This window comes from Sciurus vulgaris (genome assembly GCF_902686455.1).
Source record: "Sciurus vulgaris genome assembly, chromosome: 2".
Lineage (NCBI taxonomy): Eukaryota > Metazoa > Chordata > Mammalia > Rodentia > Sciuridae > Sciurus > Sciurus vulgaris.
In genome coordinates this window covers 70,019,998-70,043,636 of record NC_136462.1, presented here as the reverse complement: position 1 = coordinate 70,043,636, position 23,639 = coordinate 70,019,998, and the positions used below count along the sequence as shown (strand labels likewise).

The following is a 23,639-nucleotide window of genomic DNA, read 5'->3' as shown; positions in this document are numbered from 1 at the left end:
TTCATGATATCCCATAGTTCTTGTAGATTGTGTTCATGATTTCTTACCATCTTCTCTGTTTGTTCAACTTTGTTTTCAAGGTTAAATATTTTGTCTTCAATGTCTGAGGTTCTGTCTTCCAGGTGTTCTAACCTATTGGATATGCTTTCTATGGAGTTCTTAATTTGGTTTATTGTTTCCTTCATGTCAAGGATTTCTGTTTGGTTTTTTTTCAATATCTCTAACTCTTTATTGAAATGATCTTTTGCTTCCTATATTTGCTCTTTTAACTGTCGATTGGTGCGATCATTCAATGCTTGCATTTGCTCTTTCATCTCATCGTTTGCTTCTCTGATCATTTTAATTATGTACATTCTGAACTCCTTTTCTGTCATTTCTTCTGCCATGCTGTCATTGGGTTTTATTGATGTAACATCTAGATTTGTTTGCAGCATTTTCTTTCCTTGTTTTCTCATATTGTTCAGGTATCAGTTGACCGCTGAGATATTGCAGATTTCCTCTATTGACTTACAATGTCCCTGAAGATTTCTATATATATCCCCCCTTAGCCTTCAGTAGGCTGAAGTCTTGGAGGAAGTTGATAATGCGGAGCTCCACAAGGAAGCTGCCTCTCTAGGAGTGGTGGCCTTCAGGAGGGGTATAATCCCTGCTAGTGGGCAGAGGTGCCTCCACTTGTTGACCAATGGTCATCCAAAGGGGACCTAGGCTGCGGGCTGAGGCAAGGCCTGTTTGGGCCTGAGTCTCTAGTTTTACCGTCCTTGTGGGGAAACCTCACCCGGCAGGGAAGACTCACCCGGTGGGGAGGTCTCGCTGGTCAGTTTCCTCCTAGAGGTTCCCCTCAATTACAGCTACCGCCTGGGCTGGGCTGCCTTCCTCTGCAAAGTTCTCAGGGGCCCGGCCCTACCTCCTGGGCCTGGGAGCCTCACCCTTCGCAGATGAATCTCCTTAGGCTGCCCCTCCTCAGAGAATATGCCCGCAGGCCTGGATCCTTTGCTCCGCCCTATTCCTGTCTCTGTGCGGCTCTTCCACCCAGAAGCCTCCTAGATCCTGGGACCCTGCTCTGCCCCTAATTGCCTGACTATGCGGCCCCTCCTCTGAGCAGCCACCTGGGGCCCCGTACAATCTCTCTGAGTCCCAGAGACCCGCCACACGCCTCTTCCTCCAGACAGCTGCCCAGTATTCCGGTGCGGTCACTAGGAGTCCAAGAAACTCACTGCGTGCCTCCACCTCCCACCAACCACCCGTAGCCCTGGGCAATCAATCACTCCGAGTCGAAGTGACCCTCCCCGTTCCTCCTCCTCCTCCAGATAACCCCCCGAGTGTTCAGGAGTGGTCGCTCTGAGTGGCTCTGAATCCACGTGACCCGCTGCACGGGTCCTATGGGCAACCGCCCAGAGCTCTTGGTGCGGCCACTCAAGACCAAGCGACCCACCACGCTTCCTTTCCAGGCAGCCCCCCTGTGTTCAGGAGCTGTCCCTTTAAGTCCAAACAACTCACCACTCGCCTTCTCCTCTGAGCAGCCGCCTGGAGCGCTAATGCAGTCACTGCGAGTCCAAAGGACCCGCCGCGCTTCTCCTCCTCCTCCGGGCAGGCCCCGGGGTTCAGAAGTGGTCTGAGTCCAAACAGCTCGCCACGCAGCCTCTCCTCTGGCAACCGCCTGAAGCTCTGGTGTAGTCACCCCGAATCCAAGCGGCCGCGTTCCTCTTCCTCCTCCTCGTCCTCAGGGCAGGCCCCGGGGTTCAGAAGCGTCGTTCTGAGTCCAAACAGCTCGCCGCGGAGCTTCTCTTCTGGCAACCGCCTGTAGCTCTGGTGCAGTCACTCCGAATCCAAGTGGCCACGCTCCTCCTCCTCCTCCTCAGGGCAGGCCCCGGTGTCCTGAGTCCACACAGCTCTCCTCACCACTCCTCCCCTGGGCAGCCGCCGGAGCCCCAGTGGTTGCTCCGAGTCCCAGCGCTGTGCCGAGCGGCCTCCTTTTCGGCGCTCCTAGTTGTCCGAGTTCACTGCTCCAGCGGGGGGAGGGGCGTCTCACCGGCAGCTCTACTTCACAAAGTTTCCTGCGTTCCGGGACCACTGTCCCATCCGGGACGCCTCCCCAATGGGAGAGACTCACCCGGCTGCTTTGAGTTGGTCCCAAGTGTCTCAATATCTCCTCTTTTGAATCCTGAGTCCTGGAGCAACATGAAATGCAGCCACCCTCTAGGCCGCCATCTTGAAAACCTCTCCCTTTAATTTCTTTAGTCTGCCTAATTGCTCTGGCTAGAGTTTTGAGGACAATGTTGACTAGAAGTGGTGAAAGAGGACATCCCTGTCTTGTTCCTGTTTTTAAAGGGAATGGTTTCAGTTTTTCTCCATTAAGAATGATGTTGGCCATGGGCTTAGCATAAATAGCCTTTACAATGTTCAGGTATGTTCTTACTATCCCTATTTTTTCTAGTGTTTTCAGCATGAAGGGGTGTTGTATATTGTCAAATGCTTTTTCTGCGTCAATTGAAATAATCATATGATTCTTATCCTTAAGTCTATTGACTTATCCTTAAGTTTATTGATTTACGGATGTTAAACCATTCTTGCATACCAGGAATGAACCCCACTTGATCGTGGTGCACAATTTTCTTAATATGTTTTTGGATACGGTTTGCCAATATTTTGTTAAGGATCTTTGCATCTATATTCATCAAGGATATTGGTCTAAAATTTTCTTTCCTTGATGTGTCTTTTCCTGCTTTGGGTATGAGGGTGATATTAGCTTCATAGAATGAGTTCAGTAGGGTACCCTCCTTTTCTATTTCCTGGAGTACTTTGAGAAGTATTGGAATGAGTTCTTCTTTGAAGGTCTTGTAGAACTCGGCTGAGAATCCATCTGGTCCTGGGCTTTTCTTGGATGGTAGTTTTTTAATGGCTTCTTCTATTTCATTGCTTGATATTGATCTGTTTAAATCGTGTATGTCCTCCTGGTTCAGTTTGGGAGGAGCACATGTCTCTAGAAATTTGTCAATGTCTTCGGTACTTTCTATTTTGTTGGAATACAGATTTTCAAAGGAGCTTCTCATTATGGTCTGTGTCTCAGTGGTGTCTGTCGTGGTCATGATATTTCCTTTTGCATCATGTATTTTAGTAATTTGAGTCTTCTCTCTCCTTCTCTTTGTTAGTGTGGCTAAGGGTTTATCTATTTTGTTTACTTTCTCAAAGAACCAACTTTTTGTTATGTCAATTTTTTGAATAGTTTCTTTTGTTTCAATTTCATTGATTTCAGCTCTGATTTTAATTATTTCCTGTCTTCTACTACTTTTGCTGTTATTCTGTTCTTCTTTTTCTAGGGCTTTGAGCTGTAATGTTAGTTCATTTAATTGTTGACTTTTCATTCTTTTCTGGAATGTGCTCCATGCAATGAATTTTCCTCTTAGTACCGCTTTCATATTGTCCCATAGATTTTGATATGTTTTATCATCATTCTCATTGACCTCTAAGAATTTTTTAACCTCCTCGCTGATGTTTTTTGTTATCCATGTTTCATTCAATAGCATATTATTTAGTCTCCAAGTGTTGGAGTAATTTCCCTTTTTTATTTTGTCATTGATTTCTACTCTCAGTCCATTATGATCTGATAGAACACAAGGCAGTATCTCTATTTTTTTTTGTATTTCCTAAGGGCTGCTTTGTGGCATAACATATGGTCTATTTTTGAGAAGGTTCCCTGTGCTCCTGAGAAGAAAGTGTATCCACTTGTTGATGGATGGAATATTCTATATATGTCTATTAAGTCTAGGTTATTGATTGTGTTATTGAGTTCTATGGTTTCTTTGGTTGGATTTTGTTTGGAAGATCTATCTAGTGGTGACAGTGGTGTGTTAACATTGCCCAGAATTATTGTGTTGTTGTCTATGTGATTCTTGAAATTGAGAAGGATTTGTTTGATGTACTGGGATGCACCATTGTTTGGGGCATAAATATTTACTATCGTTATGTCTTCCTGATTTATGGTTCCCTTAAGCAGTATGAAATGTCCTTCTTTATCCCTTCTGACTAACTTTGGCTTGAAGTCCACTTTATCTGATATACGATGGAAACCCCCGCTTTTTTACTGGGTCCATGTGCGTGGTAGGTTTCTTCCCATCCTTTCACCTTTAGTCTGTGGGTATCTTTTTCTATGAGCTGAGTCTCTTGCAGGCAGCATATTGTTGGGTCTTTCTTTTTAATCCATTCTGGCAGTCTATGTCTTTTGATTGATGAGTTTAGGCCATTAACGTTCACGGTTATTATTGAGAAATAATTTGTATTCCCATTCATTTGGCTTATTTTTGGTTTTTAAGTTGGCTTGGTTTCTCCTTTGCGTGGTTTTTTTCTAAGGTAGTTCCTCCCTTTGCTGACCTCCATTGTTGTTTTTCATTTCCTCCTCATGGAATATTTTGTTGAGAACATTCTGTAGTGCAGGCTTTTTATTTGTAAATTCTTTTAACTTTTGTTTATCATGGAAGGATTTTATTTCATCTTCAAATCTGAAGGTTAGTTTTGCTGGGTATAGGATTCTTGGTTGGCAACCATGTTCTTTCAGAGCTTGAAATATGTTGATCCAGGCCCTTCTAGCTTTTAGAGTCTGGGTTGAGAAGTCAGCTGCTATCCGTATTGGTCTCCCCCTATATGTAATCTGATGCTTTTCTCTTGCGGCCTTCAAAGTCCTATCTTTATTTTGAACGTTAGGCGTTTTCATTATAATGTGCCTTGGTGTGGATCTGTTGTGATTCTATGTATTTGGTGTTCTGTAAGCCTCTTGTATTTGATTTTCTATTTCATTCTTCAGGTTTGGGAAATTTTCTGATATTATTTCATTGAATAGGTTGTTCATTCTTTTGTATCTCTGTGCCTTCCTCAATCCCAATCATTCTTAAATTTGGTCTTTTCATGATGTCCCATAGTTCTTGGAGATTCTGTTCATGATTTCTTATCATCTTCTCTGTTTGGGCGACTTTATTTTCAAGATTAAATATTTTGTCTTCATTGAGGTTCTGTCTTCCAAGTGGTCTAGTCTGTTGGTGATGCTTTCCATTGAGTTTTTTATTTGGTTTATTGTCTCCTTCATTTCAAGGATTTCCGTTTGTTTTGTTTTGAGGCTCTCTATCTCTTTGTTGACATGATCTTTTGCTTCCTGCAGGTGCTCTTTCAGCTTATTGGTATTATCATTGATTGCCCTCTTATCTCATCCTTTGCTTCACAAATCATCTTAATCATGTATAATCTGAAGTCCTTTTCTGACATTTCTTCTAACATACTGTCATTGGATTCTATTACTATAGAATCTAGATTTGTTTGGATCATTTTCTTCCCTTGTTTTTTCATGTTGTTCATGTATCTTCCCCTCTAGTGCTGCAGATCTAGGGTATTGCAGATTTCTCCCTATAGGCTTATAGTGGCCCAATAGGTTTCCAAAACCCTTTCTTTAAGGGGAGATCAATATTAGCAGTGCCCAGATCACACACTATGCTATCCTAGACCAAATAGCCCCTATGGGACAATAACATCATGTAAATAAGGGAGAAAGCGACTGTGAGGGAACAGGTAAACAGAAGGAAAAGAAAGCAAGAAACATAAAGAAATAAAAACTTAAATACTTTTTTTAAAGAAGGAGAAAAAAGAAAATCTACTGTATAATAGTCATATACTAATGAAACCTCCCAGTGTTCAATAGCCCGATGTATGAGAGGTACCTGACAATGAGCTTCAAGCCTCCAGCAGGTGTCTCAGGATGGGATTTGCCCCACCCGAAGATCGGAGCTACGGTTTCCAGGATTATCCAAGATGGCTGCTCTGGCTTCCAAATGTGTTGGCAAATGGGGAGCTGCAGGGGTAGATGTGGTCAGCTGGAGGTCCTGGAGACAGGATGCAGTTGGTCCGGCAGGGGTCCTGGATGTCCGGTGTGTTTGGTGTGGTTATGGGATCCTGGAGGCCGGGTGCAATCAGTCGGTCTGGGGTCCCGGTGATAGGGCGCAGTCAGTTGGTCTGGGGTCCTGGCGGCAGGGAGCAGTCAGTTGTTGTGAGGGCCCCAGAAGCAGGGAGTGATTGGTCGGCTGAGGGATCCTGGAGACAGGACTCGGTCAGTCCGGCCAGGGGTCCTACAGGGCCTGGCTGTTGTCTCAAAATCGAAAATGTAGTTTTATATGGCCAGTTTTCGAGTATTTTAAAATGTGTCTTTATATGCGTGTGTGTATGTGTGTGGAAGAGAACTTGGGATAAATCCTGCCCCTGTTGACTTTTTTATGGCCAGAAGCAACATTCTGTTCATAGCTTCTTCTTTTCCATCTACACTCTACTTTTCACATTTCCACTCTTAGGGCACTAAGAAGTCAGATGAGTCTATCATCTTTATAATCAATTTTGTTTTTATAGCAACTAAGTGCCAAAACCACTCATATTAGTCTGTGTTCTCCAGAGAATTATAACCAATAGGAGACAGACACACACACACACAGATGTATTTCATTTTGTTGTACTTCCATTTATTGTGCTCTGAAGTTACTGTTTTTTTGACTAGTTGAAGGTTTGTGGTAACCCATTCAATTACTTGCCTCAAGCAAGTTTATTAGTATCATTTTTTCCCAGCACCATCTGCTCACTTTGTGTCTCTATGTCACTATTTGGTCTAGCAATATTTCAGACTTAAAAAAAAAATCATTATCATAACTGTTATAGTGATCTGTGACCAATAATCTTTGTTGTTAGTAGTGTAATTGTACCATGAACTGTACCCACATAACAGGGAAACTTAAGTAATAAATGTTACGTGGGTTTTCCTCCAGTCCTTCGTGTCCTGAGACACAACAGTATTGAAATTAGGACAGTTATTAACCCAATAGTGACTTCTAAGTACTCAAGTGAAAGGAAGAGTTGCTGATGTCTCACTCTAAATCAATCTTTAAATGATTAAGTTTAGTGAGGAATCATGTCAAAAGCTGAGTTAGGATGAGAGCTGGGTCTCTTGTGCCAAACAGCCAAGCCATGAATGCAAAGGAAAAATTTTGGAAGTAAATATAAAGTGCTACAGCAGTGAACCCATGAATGATAAGAAGGTGAAACAGCCTTACTGCTCAGGTGGAGAAAAGTTTTTGTGGTGGTTACAAAATCAAGCAGCCACAACATGGCCTTAAACCGAAACCTAATCCAGAGCAAGAACCTAACTCAATTCAAATCCAGGAAGACAGAGAAAGGTGAGGAAGCTGCACAAGAACAGTTTGAAGCTAGCAGAGATTGGTTGGTGAGGTTTAAGAAAAGAAGCTGTTTCTGTACCATGAAAGTCCAAGGTGATGCTGCAGGTGCTGATGTAGAAACTGTAGCAGGTTATCCAGACCATTGAACAGCCTTATATTGGAAGAAGATCCCATCTGAGACTTTAATAGCTAGAGAGGTCAGTGCTGGCTTTCAGAGTGTCAAAGGACAGACTCACTGGCATTCAAGGATATTTTGCTGTCTTATGGCAACCCTGTGTTAAGACATAAATTAGTGGACATTGGTGTAAGTCCAATAATTGCAAATATGTGTAAAGATAAAACCTAATTTAAAGCTTTTTTTGGGAATGACTTTCATTTAAAAGTGCTCTCTTCATGCTTAACGTCCATGTCCGTTGGCTACTTCGAGAGCCAGATATCATTAATGCTGTTTTAAATACTGCTCTGAAATATCAAAATTATTCTAGATCTTTGGATATTTGTTTAAAAAGCTAAGTTGTGCTGGGTATGATGGCACATGCCTGTATCCTAGTGCCTCGGGCGGCTGAGGCAGGAGGATTGCAAGTTCAAAACCAGCTTCAGCAAAATCGAGGTGCTAAGCAACTTAGTGAGACCCTACCTCTAAACCAAAATACAAAATAGGGCTGGGGATGTGGCTCAGTGGTCGAGTGCCCCTGAGTTCAATCCCTGCCCCCCTCCCCCCAAAAAGCTAAGTTGTGTCTCATATATTTTTAAAAAATTTTGTGTATTTTTCAGACTTTATTAAAATATGAAGGATAGTAAGAACTATTTTTGTCCCACCTGACAAAAATTTATGTCATTTAATGAAGCAATAGTTTTGAGTAATTTGGTTACATAAAGAAAGGGTATGACTGTTACTTGCAGGTGCTGTGGTGGTCGTACTCCATGATTATATCCACGATGGCAATGGTGTGATGCTGATGCTGAGGATGCGGGCTTAGTTTGAGTAGGGAATATTTCTGGGTGCCTGTGATATCAGCCCAGAGATGTTTATCCTAACAGAAACCACATCCTTTTAATATATATGACTAATTTTTGTGGAGTTATAATTTAATACTCTGAAAATTTCAGTGATGTTATGTTTAGTGATATTAATATCACAAACCTATTAAGTACCTATAATTGCTATAAAGAAAATTACATCAAATAAAAAAAAGTCACCCATATTCTTAGATAGCACACACACACACAAACAGAAACACACATATACACACACACTCCCCTTACCCCACTTAACATGATATTCTCCAACTCTATCCATGGACCATTGTCCATGATATACAGATTTAATTATTATAAATAATAATTGTTTCATTCCCTGGGAATTAGTTACAAATAAAAGTTGCTGAAATAAATTATTGAGTTAGGCTTATTTTTATAAAACTTGGCAAAAAGTACAGTTTTTCTGTTTGTTCCTTTTGTATCAAAGTTCTTGGACATGGTAGTCCACTTGAAGTCTGTTAGTCTTTTTTCTTTTTTAGTAAGAGTATCAGCCTTCTATGAGAGGTTTTTTAAAATTTGTATTATTTTTTTTATTGTAAACAAATGGGATACATGTTTTTCTCTGTTTGTACATGGCGTAAAGGCATACCATTTGTGTAATCATAAATTTACATAGGGCAATGTTGTTTGATTCATTCTGTTATTTTTTTCCCTTCCCCCCACCCCTCCCATCACTCTTTTCCCCCTATACAGTCCTTCCTTCCTCCTATGAGAGGTTTTTAAAACTATATAGCCCAGCCTCCTCCGCAGCTAAGACTAGCCACTTAACAGACTTCTGGCCAATGGGATGTCAGCAATCACAGGTGGGGAGGGGAGGCTTCCCAACAGCCCCTTAAAGGTGGAGGTGGGATAGTATGCAGGATTACAGAATCTGATCCCTTCCTGCAAGCTAAATGCTGTTTGATTCAGAGAAGGGTTACAAGGCTTACCTTATTACCCACATGACAGCAGCACTGGCAGCCACCTACCTCTGAATTTCACACTGGGTAGAAAAAAATAAATCTTATCTGCTTGAATTTAGGTTTTACATTTTAGGCAAGTAAACTGCTTGAACAACTAAAGAAGGAAAAAGTTAACATCTTTCCCCCATTGACTAGTCCATTAAAAATCACAGGAAAGTATTAATTAAGGAACAGTTGTAAATAATATTATTTGATCCAGAGTGTTTCAAAATTCTTTTTTTTTTCCCCATTTTACACAAATGGAGTACAACATTTCATTTCTCTGGTTGTATACGATGTAGAATCACATGCATTTGTGCAATCATACATGAGAGGTAATGATGTCTGTCTCATTCCACCATCTTTCCCGCCCCCTGCCCTCTCTCCTCCCTTCATTTCCCTCATAATCCAAAGTTCCCCATTCTTCTCTTACCTCCCTGCACCCCCCCATTATGTATCAAAGGAAACATTTGGCCTTTTTTTTTTTTGAATTTACTTATCTCACTTGGTGTGATATTCTCCAACTCCATCCATTTACTTGGAAATGCCATAATTTTATTCTTTATGACTGAGCAATAGTCCATTGTTTCTTTATCCATTCATCTGTTGAAGGGCATCTAGGTTGGTTCAACAATCTAGCTATTGTGAATTGAGCTTCTATAAACATGATGTGGCTGCATGATTGTAGTATGCTGATTTTAAGTCCTTTGAGTATTGGACAAAGAGTGGGATAGCTGGGTCAAATGGTGATTCTATTCCAAGTTTTCTAAGGAATCTCCATAGCTTTCCAGAGTGTTTGGACCAATTTGCCATTCCACCAGCAATGTATGGATGTACCATTTCCTCCACATTCTCACCAACATTTATTGTTGCTTGTATTCTTCAAAATTCATTCTGACAGGAGAGAGATGAAATCTCAGTGAAGTTTTAATTTGTATTTCCCTAATTGCTAGAGATGGTCAACATTTTTTTTAAAAGCTAAGTTGTATCTCATATTTTAATCTTGTTTTTTTTTTTTAATACCACAAGTGACATTTTTGAGGAAGAGATTATCTCAGATATTGAACACAAAACATTTATTTAAAAAAATTCTTTTGGTAACCTATGGAATGGGAGAAGATATTTATAGATCATATGTGTGATGTAAGGGATTAATATCCAGAATGTATAAGGAACTCAAACAACCCAGTAGTAGGAAAACAAATAACAATTGAAAAATGGGCAGGGAATCTTGAATAGACATTTTTCCAAAGAAAAAGGACATACAAATGACCATTTATGAAAAAAATGTACAACATCAGTAATCATCCAGGAAATGCAAGTTAACACCACAATTTTATGTCACTAATATCTGATAGAATGGTTATGATCAAAAAGAAAAAGGAAGTGGTAGTGAAGATGTGTTTGGGAGTGTAAACTCTACAGACATTGTGGAAAACACTTTGGAGGCTCCTCAAAAATTAAATGGGACTATCATATACTCTAGCATCTCCACATCTGAGTAGCCAAACAAAATGTGATTTCATCTGCCCTCCAATGTTCATTATGTCATTATTTATAAAAATCAATATATGGAATTTATAAGTGTCTTATCAATGGGTGAATGGATACAGAAAATATAATATATTCACAATGGAATGCTACTCATAAAAAAGATAACCTCTCATTTTCAACCCCATGGATGAACCTGGAGAACAATATGCTAAATGAAATAAGCTAGGCACAGAAAGACAAATACTGTATTATCTCACTAATTTGTGAGATAGAAAACTGGAATGATAGAGTGAGTTGCGGGGAGGTGAAATGGAGAGATGTTGTTGGTCAAAGGGTGTATAGTTTAAACCAGATAAGAATAAATTTAGGAAGTCTTGTGTACAACATGGTGACTATAGTTAATAATAATGTATTGTACACTTGAAAACTGCTTAAAGAATAGGTTTTAAATGTTCTCATCACAAAAAAATGTGTGTGAAGTAATGTATATGTTAGCTTTATTAAATCATCCTCCAGTGTATACAAATATCAAAACATCATTTTGTCCACCATAAATTTATAATTTTATTGCATGCCTGTGATCCCAGAATCTTGGGAGCCTGAGGCAGGAGGATTGCAAGTTCAAAGCCAGCCTCAGCAACTTAGTGAGCCCTGTCTCAAAATAAAAAATAAAAAAAGGACTGAAAATGTGGCTCAGTGGTAAAGCACCTTTGGGTTCAGAGTTAAAAAAGAATTATAACAAATAAAATAGCCTTTAGATAAATGACTTTTTTTCTCTTTAGTAATATTTCCAATACCTGTGCCTTGATTTTAATGACATCAATATGTGATTTTAAAAATTTATAAAACTGTGAAGTTTAAAGGGTGCTTTTTTGAGTTATGAAATTTTCCTTTATCCCCAAAATGACTGACTAGACCAAGTCCTATGCTTTCCTCCAGGACTCATTTTGGTTGCAGGTTTACATTTGTGTAGTGATTGTATGGTTACTGTTGATCTTTCCCCTAGACTCCATGTTTCATGAGGAAAGATATTGTGTCTGTTTGTCTTTGCCATTATATCCTTAGCACCAAACCTTCTGCTTGGTATATAATTGGCATTCAATAAATATGTTAGTGAATGGAAAGAATTCTCTTATGTGGTAAGTGTTCTTTCAGCCTTTGAAATAAAATTCCCTTTTGCAGAAATATAATTTATGTGTAGTTTTGTTGTAGGAGTTGATATTTTATAAGTTGATAACTACCTATAATCTAACACAACACAGAACTGTCTTTAAAATAGTTACCTAGAAATGCTGAAATGATAGCTTTGTAACCAAAATTGCAAAATACCCCAACATTCCAAAGTTTCATTAGCTTTCTGGACAACCTTCATTTTACTTGTGGTGCAGATTTTGGGGACTGTTTCCTATTCCTCCTTCCTTACTCTGACTTCTTATCTGATACATGGGCCATTCATTTAAACTCACAAACCTAGAATATAACTAAGTGAATAGTATAGTAAGATTTTTATTGTCTATACAAAACATTTATGGAAAGGAGTTGGCCTCTTAGCATTTGTAAATCTTTTATAGTTTCAATTTTTTATTATAGTTTATGTTTATTTATTTTGCAGCTTTATCTTTTTATTATACCATTTTTATTATGCTAGATAATTTTTTCAGCAGTCTTCTTAAAATATTTTTTCATTTTTATGTTTTGTACCTCTCCTTTACTCTCAAAACAAATTGAGTTTATGTAATTCTAATAACCTCAGTGCTATAATGGCCACACTGACCCCAGTATTTTATCTTTGTTTTTTTTTTTTTTTAATTATATTCCATTTATGTACCTAATTGGTTCCTTTTATGCTGGCAATCACAATTTTGTCTAATATTTTAAATGTTTAAGCTTTTTTTCCCCCCTTTTTTCCTTTTTGGTTCTTAGAGATAGAAACCAGGGCCCTGTGCCTGCTGGCAAGTGCTCTGCCACTGAGCTACATCCACAGCCCTGTTTGAATTTTTGTTGTTGCTGTTGTTGCTTCATATCATAAACATTAATAGGTATTTTAATTACTTATGAAAATGCAATTTTGTGTTAAACTCTTGTTATGGGGCTTAACTATCTTTTTCTTATCACAGTATGTCATTTCTGTTTTATTCCTGATGCTGGGTACCCTTATTTTGTCACTGCCTGTGGCCATGTATTACTAGAGAGTTTTAAATTCCATTTCCTGGAGCTCACTATTCCTGCTTAAAAATGAATTTCAGATTTTTGGAAGCCAGGTGCATGAATGGAAGAAAACTAGCTTAAAGAAGGTTGGAAACATCACCATATAAACAAAAAGATTGTGAATAACAGAAATTCAGTTTTAAAATGTTCCAAAGCAAACAGAAATGTCAACTGCAGTTTTTACAGCTACTAACCCCTGCTAAGACCTTTTTCATTGATTTAAAAGATGATTTAGCAGAAGTGTGCTCTATAGTCTTGTGTTCTAGAGATTGAGGTAGGAGGATTGTTGGATCCAGGAATTTGAGACCAGACAAGTTGACATAGTGAGACTTTTTCTCAAAAGAAAAAAAATCATATTATAGAATGTCATTGTTAGAACACTGCTCAGTCATTTCAGGGAACTTGTCTGTGCATTATCAAACAATGGAAGGAAACCTGTTTCTATATAAGCTAACCCTCCAAGTGTTATATGTTGGAATGACCACAAACTTTCTGTTTCTTTGGATATGTGTATGGAAAGAATATGGGACTCAGGAGGTGTGTTTGTCAGCTTTATGTTACTATAACAAAATGCTGAGGGAAATGACTTAAAGGAGGAAAAATTTAGTTTGGCTTATGGTTTCAGAGTTTTCAGTCCATCATCTTCTGGCTCTATTGGTATAGTCCTGTGGGGAGTCAGAGCATCATGATAGAGAGGGTATAGCAGAGCAGAATTGCTTATCTCATGGTGGCCAGAAAGAGAGAAAGGCTGGGGACAAGATATATCCTTCTACAGTACATCCCCAGTGGCCTACTTTCTCCAACTAGTCTTTACCTCCTAAAGTTTCCACCATCTCCCAGAGTTTCCACCACCTTCCAATAATGTTATCAGTTATAAACTGATAACAATAATGTTATCAGTTATGAGCTCATCTTTGCATTAATCCATTGATGTATTTGTAGTTACTCAGTAAATTAGTCCCAGAGAAGAGAAGAATCTGAGATGTCACCCCAGCTCCAAAATATTCCTTAGGCATTCTCCTATTTATATTTTAGTGAAAACTAGTTTTCATTTAAAACATTCTTCTATCTTCTGCAAAACTTAAGTTTCTATTTTGATTTACTTGAGTTAGATTGTTTTTCTCCCATATATGTGAGAAAATGAGTGTTTTGGTTGTGGAAGAGATGGATTGGGGGAAAAGGGCATATTTTTGTTCCCTTTTTTTCTTTTAAATTGAGAAAGAGGTTAGGTGTCCAAATAACTTTCAGTTGTTAAATGGCAGGGTGCCTGGTATGGGATGATAGAGTTGCAAGATGGTACAAAAATAGTATATTGAAAGACATGAAAGTAGACCAAATACAAATGAAATTTTCATATTAAGAGAGATAGAAGGCATAAAATTACAAAATGAGTGGTTGGAAGTGTACACGGTGGTAGAGTGCTTGCCTGGCATGTGTGAGACCTTGGGTTTGATACTCAGCACCACATACAAATAAAATAAAAGATCCATTGACAACTAAAAATTAAAAAAAAAATTAAAAAATGATTTTAAATAATTCTTTATAGTTCTTCTGCTTCCTTTTTAAATTTTCTAGCTATCCCTTCTTCCTATTTCTAGATGCAATATTACTGTATTGTCTCTTAGTTGTCCAGGTTACCAATCAAGTTTTTAGTTTTGAACCATTCCATTCTCTCATCTTTACTTACCTTCTCTAATTTCTCTTTTTTTCTCTCTCTCTGTTTTTTTTTTTTTTTTTTCCTTTCTTTCTGGGCAAATAGGGTTTTATAAACCTCTCCTGGGGACCATTATTGGTGGAACTATTTTGTCTCACCCAATCACATGAAGTTCTAATGAGAGAACAATAATGGACGCAGCTCCTTTCTTGCATTGATCTTTCATAAGAAAGGACGGTGGTTTTAGAAAGAAAAGAAGGGATAGGGAGCAGCTCCGGAGGCTGAGGCAGGAGGATCATGAGTTCAAAGTCAGCTTCAGCAAAAGCCAGGTGATAAGCAACTCTGCGAGACTGTCTCTAAATAAAATAAAAAATAGTCCTGGGGATGTGGCTCAGTGGTTGAGTGCCCCTGAGTTCAACCCCAGTACCAAAGAGAGAGAGAGAGAGAGAGAGAGAGAGAGAGAGAGAGAGAGAGAGAGAGAGAGAGAGAGAGAGAGAGAGAGAGAGAAGCAATAGGAGGTAGATGGTGAGAAAGTGAAACTGTACAATTCATACTAGATGTCCTATCCTCCGATCATTCTTGTACCTTTGTCTTCTGTTTAACATATGGATAATTACTTTTATAAAACTGCTTTTTATAATTTTAAAATGTTCTCAAAATTCATGAAAGAGACTATATTCTTGATTTTACTTTCTTTTCATTTTTAAAAAATTCCTCAGGTTATATGGTTTCAAGTTACAAATTTTTTTTTCCATTGGACATCCCTCAACCTTGATGTTCAGCTGTATTTAAAGCACTTCCATTATTTTTGGATCCAGGGAGTGGAATGGAAGGTACAGAGGTTTCTCGCGTTTATTACTGATACCACATAAATGGTAACATCTACTCCTGAGTTGAGTCATGAACAATGGGACCTCTACACAAAGAAGATCTGATTCTAGATCAGAGTTATCCTTGGAACATTTAATGATGTCAACTTTAAAGATTTAAAGCAACCTTTCTTATACCTATTTCCTTTTTATCTAGCTCTTCAGTTTGACATGACCACAGTGCCATTCGTTCTGGCTTAACAATTTGTAATATAAAAGCAGTTCTTACATCTGTTCAAAACGCACTGGTGACATAAAATAAATTAATTAAATTCACATCTGTTAGAAATGAGGAAACTTTGTTGCAATAGAGTGAGGTGGATGCAGCAGAGTGTCATTCATTCTATGAGTGGCATTGTGGCAATTGAAATCATTTGACTTATGGTAAGAATCTTTTGTGCTTCAGTGCATGAGCTATCATGAAGATATGAAGAGGTGGGAAATAATGATCTGTGTCGTAACCTCAGCTAATTATGGCCTCTTCAAAAAGCAGTGGATTCCAAAGTTTTTATATAAACTTTCAACCAGTAATACTTGGTTAATTTTTCTATTACGTTTATGTGGAGAAATTGGTATGTACATTTTTACAAAACAAAATTCTAAGACAGAGAAACTAATTTATATTTGTAACCATGGGTTTTTGTTCAGAGTCTTTCTCCACTAACTTAAAAATATGACTTCAAGCTATGCCGTTGCACTTCTGATAATTAATGAAAGTAAAATAATTTTAGGCAGTATTGATTTTGTTTACTGATTCATAGTGAAAGATAATGAAGAATATTCTCATAACTTTCTTTTTAATGTGTGTACTAAACATTTTTAGGAGTTCAGTATACAATTTTCCCTGTTAAATTTAGTATATCCTTGTACAGGGGCCATGTTAATCTTTTTTTTTTCTAGTAAATTTTATTTTTTGTGTTTAAGATATAGAACAGATTTTATAAGATAGATATATGTAATAAAATGGCTATTGTAGTAAAGCAGATTAACAGCCATCACCTTATATAGTTACCCATTTCTTCTACCCCCTGGCAAGAGTAGCTATAATTTACTCATTTAACAGAAAACTTTAATACAATACAGTGTTCTTAATCTAGGTCCTCATGTTGTACATGAAATCTTTCAACTTGTGTGTCTTACTTGTTTTGTATTTTGTATTTTATTTTCCCGTCTTCTCCCCAATTCCTACCTATACCCCAACCCGGTAATACTGTTTTATTTTTCATCTTTATATATTTAACTTTAAATTTTGTAGTTTTAGATTCTTCACCTAAGTGAAGTCATGAAATATTTTTCTTTCTGTGTCTGGCCTATTTCACTTAGCATGATGTCTTTTAGGTCCATCTAGGTTGTAGCAAGTGACAGTATCTCACTTTTTAAGCCTGAATAATATTCCATTGTATATACATGCCACGGTTTATTTACCTGTTGTCCACTGATAGACATCTAGGTTGTTTTCATTTCGTGGCTATTGTGAATGAATGCTGCAGTGTACATGGAAGTTCAGATTCCTTTATGAGGTAGTGATTATATTTCCTTTGGATATATACCCAGAAGAAAGATTGCTGGGTTATATAGTCATTCTGTTTTTAATTTCTTTAGAAACCTCCACACTGTTTTCTATGACTGTATCAATATTCCCAAAGCAGTGTACCAGGTTTCCCCTTTCTCTATATGCTCACCAACAATTGTTACCTTTAGCAACTCTTACTGGAGTAACATGGTATCTCATTGTAGTTATGATTTACTTTTCTCATCTTCTCTGTATCACTCCAATTTTAGTACACAGTATACTGACATTTTGATCAATGACCAATTGCATATACAACAGAGGTCCCATAAGATTATAATGGAACTGAAAAAAATCTCTCACTAGTGACATTATAGCCATCTTACCATAATGTATATCATAATGCATTGTTTACATGTTTGTGGAGATGCTTGTATAAATAAACTTACTACTGCCAGTTGTAATCAAGTGTACACAACAAGTTTACTTGAGAATAATAAATGACTATATTACTGGTTTATGTATTTACTATTATATACAGTACATAATAGTTGATAATAATGACTTACTGGTTAATATATTTACTATACTTTTAATGTTATTTTAGAGTATACTCTTTATACTCTTAAAAATTTTTATTGTAAAACAATGTGCCATGTATTTCTGGCAGCAGCCTGATACCGTTCATGCTTATTGTATCCCTTTGTTGCATCATTTTCTCTTGTTCTTGATTTAATCTTTTGTTGTTTTGTTTATTGTGACCCTAGGAGCATTAGGTTAAAACACACATATGCGTTCATTTATACACATACCGTGTAGTCTGGCTGTGTAGTGGGCTATGCCATGTGAGTTTGTGTACACTTTATGATGTGAACATGACAAAAATCACCTAACAGAGCAGTTCTCAGAACAGATCCCTGTCATTGAGCATTACATTCCTGTGTGGGCTCTGGAAATGAGTACCTGTTAAAAGTTTCAAGATATACATTTAACTCAGTGATGGATTTTTTGATATTGCTGAGCTTTCAATTTATAATATCATTTGTTAACTTCAAAAATTTGAGGTTCACATCTTCTGTGGTTTATGACATAATATACTGATAAAGTAAATAAAAGATTTTTTCTTTATGTAGTATTCAGAGATTTTATGTTTCAATTTTGTGAGAATGTTTTTGACTATCCCAGTTTCAATTCCCAACCCCAGTTTGCATTTCGGACCATGTTTTGAACAGGATTAAACACTTAGATTTTTAGGGGGATACCAGTGGTACTTTACCATTGAGCTACATCCCCAGCCCTTTTTGTTTGTATTTTGAGACAGGTTCTCACTATATTCTCCTATTTTATTTTGGTATGTTGTATTATGTTCCATTAAGATCAAGATGAGGATGTTATTGCTGCTGCAGTTTTATATTTATATATATTATGATAATATACATATTATATATATATACATGTTCTTATTAGTTATACATGACAGTAGAATACATTTTGACACATCATACATAAATGGAATATAATTTCTCATTCATCTGGTTGTACATGATGTAGAGTTACACAGGTCATGTAATCATATATGCACATAAGGTAATAATGTCTGCTTTACTGATGCAGCTTTTAGTTGATGTACTAAAATAAAAAGGAGCATTAATAGTGAAAAGGAAAAGATAAAATTATCATTAATTCCATTTAATATATTTGCCTACCTAGAAGATCCAAACAAAATAATAAAATAAAACTGTTTAAAAAAGTAGGAGACTTCTAAAAGATATCTTGGGGGTTTTAAGTGAGATGTAAGATCACTGCATAAAAAGCAGTAAATTTCCATGTGTACTTCTGTCAATCTGGCTGACTAGGCATTTGGAGAAACTCTTCTTGTGATAACATACCTTAAAATATTAGATGGCATATTAACAAAAATTACTTTTGCAATGCACAACTGAAACATTAGGAAAGGAAGGGAATTTCTGAGAAATAACAAGAAAATAGAAGTTCCTTGCTGTAGATGTGAATTAATGTTTGCTTAGATGTCACTTGTAGATGCTCATGGCTATTTTAGTCACTTGCCACTACTGTAGCAAATACCTGAGATAATCAATTAAAAAGAGGTAAAAAAAACTTATGATCTCAGAAGATTTAGTCTATGGTCAATTGGCTCCTTTGCTTTTGGGCCTGTGGCAAGGCAGCATATCACAGTAATGAGCAGGTGGTGGAGCAAAGCTGCCTAATAGTAAGGGGAAGAGAGATGACATGAGGAAGAGAATGGGGTTCTTCCACAATCCTCTTCAGGAATTTGCCCCAAATGACCTCAAATCTCCTAGGGATACCTCTTAAAATTTCCACCTCCCAGAGGCACCAAGCTGGGGACTAAATCTTTTAACACATGGGCCTTTAAGGAAAATTCCATATCCAAAATGTAACAGTGACGTAGTGTTTAGATGTTATAGGTTCATGTATGAAGGAATGGAGACAGTGTTTGGTCTCAAGAGGGAAAAACATTCAATGAAGTATCACTACATGAAACCTGGGGACCCCCAAAGGATGACATCCTTAGTGATCTATGGATGGAATCTTCTCAACACTGGTGGTCATTGAAGATGTGGTTGCACAGAAAGTGTGCTGAAAGAAACTATTTTATAGTAACTATTTGCTGACTATGTAAAAGTGTATTTCCTTTTTGGGTACTGGATTCAATCCCAACACTCCAGTGTTGGAAGAATTGGTCAGATGTGTGTGTTAATGTGTGTATATATGCAAATATACACATAGGTAATTTATAAATCCATATACATGAATGAAATTGGTGAAAAATTACTTATTGAGGCTATTTTTAAAGAAACATGTTGAAATTATAGATGAATTATTTCTTAATGCAACTATATTCCAACTATTTTTAGATGCTGCATCTATCAAGAATATAAATAGTATGACTGGTGCTAATGTTTAAATGGTTACAAATTGAGGTGAATTAATTGCAAATTAAATTACAGCCATACGAGTAGCCTGTATGTATATCTAATTTGCTGCTGGGAAGAGGCTGAGGGGTGGATAGGAAGAGGGGAGATGTTAATCAGAAGGTACAAAATTTCATTTAGACAGGAGGAATAAGTTCTAGTGATCTATTGCACATCATGGTGACGATTTTTAATAATACATTATTATATACTTCAAAATTGCTAAAGGAGTAGATTTAAATGTTCTCACCATAAAGGAAGGATATATATGTGAGGTGATGAATATGTTAATTATGCTGATATAACTATTATACAATGCATACATGTCAGTTAAAAATAATAAAATATTTTAAAAAGCTGACTAAAAGTCAGTGTGTTAGTCAGCTTTACTTTGCTGTGACCAAAATGCCTGACAAGAACAGTTTAGAGGAAGAAAGATTTATTTTGGCTCACAATTTCAGAAGATTTAGTACATGGTTGGCTGACTCCATGATAGAAACATCATGGTACAAGGTATGGCAGAAGAGAGCTACTCAGCTCATGACAGCTGGGAATGGAGGGGGGCCAGTGGAGAGAAAGAGAGACAGACAGACAGACAGACAGACAGGAAGGAGAGCCAGGGACGGTTATATTCTGAAGGCCATGCCCCTAATGATCAGTGATCTCCTTCCACCAGCTGTGCTCTATCTGCCTAGTATTTTTACATCTTCCACTAAGTCCATTCAAATTATTAATCCATCAAATGAATGAATCCACCAGTGAGGTCAGACCCCTCAAAATCCAGTCTTTTCACCTCTGAATACTGCTGTATTACCTTATACATGAACTTTTGGGTGGACATTCCAGATCCAAACCATAGAAGTATGTTCCTGTATAATGCTTTACCTTTCTAAAACCTACATTTGTTTTCTTATTTCAGACAACCTAATGAGGCCTCTTTTGAATTACGGTATTGCTTGGTGAGCATATCTTTTAAATTTTGTATTACTTTGCAGAATAATATCCATTAATTTGTACAAATGACTTATGTTTTTGGATAACTGTTGCAGTATGTCTATGGGCTTCCTGGTTGAAGATACTACACCAGTAGTTTGGAGAGGCCTTATGGTAATGTCAGCCGTTGAGAAACTTTTGAGGCAGGTAAGAAAGTTGCATTAAATATCTTTTTATTATTGGGAAGGCTTTGGTTAATGCATTTGTTGTTTGGAGGGTTGTTAAAATTCCTAGTCAAATTTGAGATGTTTTTAAAGGAATCTAGTTGACATGCTGGATGTATAATGAGTAATGTACCTAATGAGTTTTGTGGCGCCAAGACCAAATTTTAGTATTACATGAGTTAGTTTTCCCCATTGCTTGTGAGTACTAAAATTCCATGTCTTACTTTAGATTATTTTGTCGATTGTTGAATCTGTAGTATGAAGAACAAATCTTTTTTTTTTTATAAGTAATCTGCCTTCTTTAGGTTTATTGTTAATCCTATTGTGGCCACTATTGAGTTACAGGGGCAGTGTAGAAATTTCTGAGATGTAGAAAAAATTATATAAACCATTGTAATTGTGATTTTATTTTTATTTATTTATTTATTTTGGGGGTACCAGGGATTGAACTCAGGGGCACTTAACCACTGAGCCACAATCCCATCCCTATTTTGTATTTTATTTAGAGACAGTGTCAGTACTAAGTTGTTTTTGTTGCCTTGTTTTTGCTGAGGCTGGTTTTGAACTCGAGATCCTCCTGCTTCAGCCTCCCGAGCTGCTGGGATTACAGGCATACACTACCATGCCCTGCCAGTATTTGTGATTTTAAATTGCTTCATAAAAATGTAATTTTGCTTTACTTTGAATATATGCAGTTATATAAATCTCTCCAATACTGTCTGTCCAATCAACTTTAATTTATCCTTAAGAAAGGAAGAAAATGATTGAATAATCTCAATGTATAAGGGGAGCTATATGTTATTCATAGTTTGGAATAAATTCTGTTTTTTTCTCAATAGATGTGAGTTTATAATTATGTTGTAGGTAAATAGTAAAATTTATTTGTATTTGCTTCACCAATTTATAACAGTTACACCTTATTTATTTGATTCTACTCTGGGTCTGGTACCATGCTATCAGTTCACAATTCTAATGGTAGATATTCCTGTATTTTCAGATGCATGTGTAATAAAAGAAATAAGTTGTGAACTTTGAAGCTCTTCTTTTTTCACTGTAACGTCCGTCTACCACTTCTGCTGATAAAGTGTTCCGATAAATGTGCTTTTTGATCTTTGGACTCCTAGGCTCCCCCTATTCTAGTTATTTCAGTCTCTTGGCTGCATTTCCTCCTCTTTACACTCAGATCCTGTTCGTTATTTTAGTTTTACTCCCTAAAATACCCCTTTCTCACTTATTCCTTTGTGACTTTGACCTTTGTCTAGATTAACCCAGCCTTTCTTTTCTCTGCTGCTGAATCCTGTCAGGGAATCTAGAATAATTGTGTTAATTACCTTCATTATGCACTTTTTTCCTTTGGTACTGGGAATTGAACCCAGGGGCACTTAACTACTGATCTATTCCCCCAGCCCCTTTTTATTTTATTTTTTAATTTTGAGACAGCGTCTCTCGAAGCTATGTAGGGCCTTACTAAGTTGAGGCTGGTCTTGAACTTGCCATTCTCCTGCCTCAACCTCCAGAGTTACTGGAATCACAGGCATGTGCCACATGCATCCAGCTGCATTATGCAGTTTTTTTTTTTTTTTTTGCGGTACTGGGGATCGAACTCAGGGCCTTGTGCTTGCAAGGCAAGCACTCTACCAGCTGAGCTATCTCCCCAGCCCACTATGCAGTTTTTATATCCAAGTTTATCTAATCTCTCAATATTTTGGTTATCTGATTTTGCTCATTGTTCTTAACATTATCAAAAACTCACCTTAAAAATATTTATAGAACTTGGTAATCTGTCTTAGGATCAAGTGACAATTTAGTGAAAATGAACTTTCTGACAAATTGAATGAAAGTCAGTTTATTCTTATAAGCACTGAAGTTACATTTTCAGCAAACATACTACAAAAATATCAGGATGAAAGTTGGGATTGATAAAATGAATCCATGTATTATTTTATTGGGATGCCTAGAGGTTATGTGGAGTAGTGAATTGATTGTATGTCTACCTTACAATCTTTTGTAAAGTCATTTTCTTTTTTTTTTTTATTATAAACAAATGGGATACATGTCGTTTCTCTGTTTGTACATGGAGTAAAGGCGTACCATTTGTGTAATCATACATTTACATAGGGTAATGGTGTTTGATTCATTCTGTTATTTTTTCCCTTCCCCTCACCCCTATCACCCCTCTTTTCCCTCTATACAGTACTTCCTTCCTCCATTCTTGCCCCCCTCCCTAACCCTAACTCTAACCCTAACACTAATCCCTCCCACCCCCCATTATGTGTCATCATCCACTTATCAGCAAGATCATTCGTTCTTTGGTTTTTTGAGACTGGCTTATCTCACTTAGCATGATATTCTCCAATTTCATCCTTTGCCTGCAAATGCCATAATTTTATCATTCTTTATGGCTGAGTAATATTCCATTGTATATATATACCACAGTTTCTTTATCCCTTCATCAATTGAAGGGCATCTAGGTTGGTTCCACAATCTGGCTATTGTGAATTGAGTAGCTATGAACATTAATGTGGCTGTATCTCTGTAGTATGCTGATTTTAAGTCCTTTGGGTATAGGCCAAGGATAGCTGGGATATCCTTGTGGGATAGCTGGGTCAAAT

At 37.3% G+C, this 23,639-nt stretch overlaps 1 protein-coding gene across 2 annotated transcripts in view; it reads left to right on the top strand.

Moving 5' to 3' along the window:
- NUBPL (NUBP iron-sulfur cluster assembly factor, mitochondrial) overlaps positions 1 to 23,639 on the top strand; it is a 278,977-nt gene that overhangs the window by 100,234 nt on the left and 155,104 nt on the right. For both annotated transcript variants that reach the window (XR_013761865.1, XM_079127236.1), the window contains exons 5-6: positions 20,790 to 20,829; positions 20,920 to 21,010. Coding sequence is in view for 1 of the 2 variants with exons in the window: in XM_079127236.1 (XP_078983362.1) it covers positions 20,790 to 20,829; positions 20,920 to 21,010 (131 nt within the window). In the remaining variant the exon portion in view is untranslated. The remainder of the gene's footprint in view (positions 1 to 20,789; positions 20,830 to 20,919; positions 21,011 to 23,639) is intronic.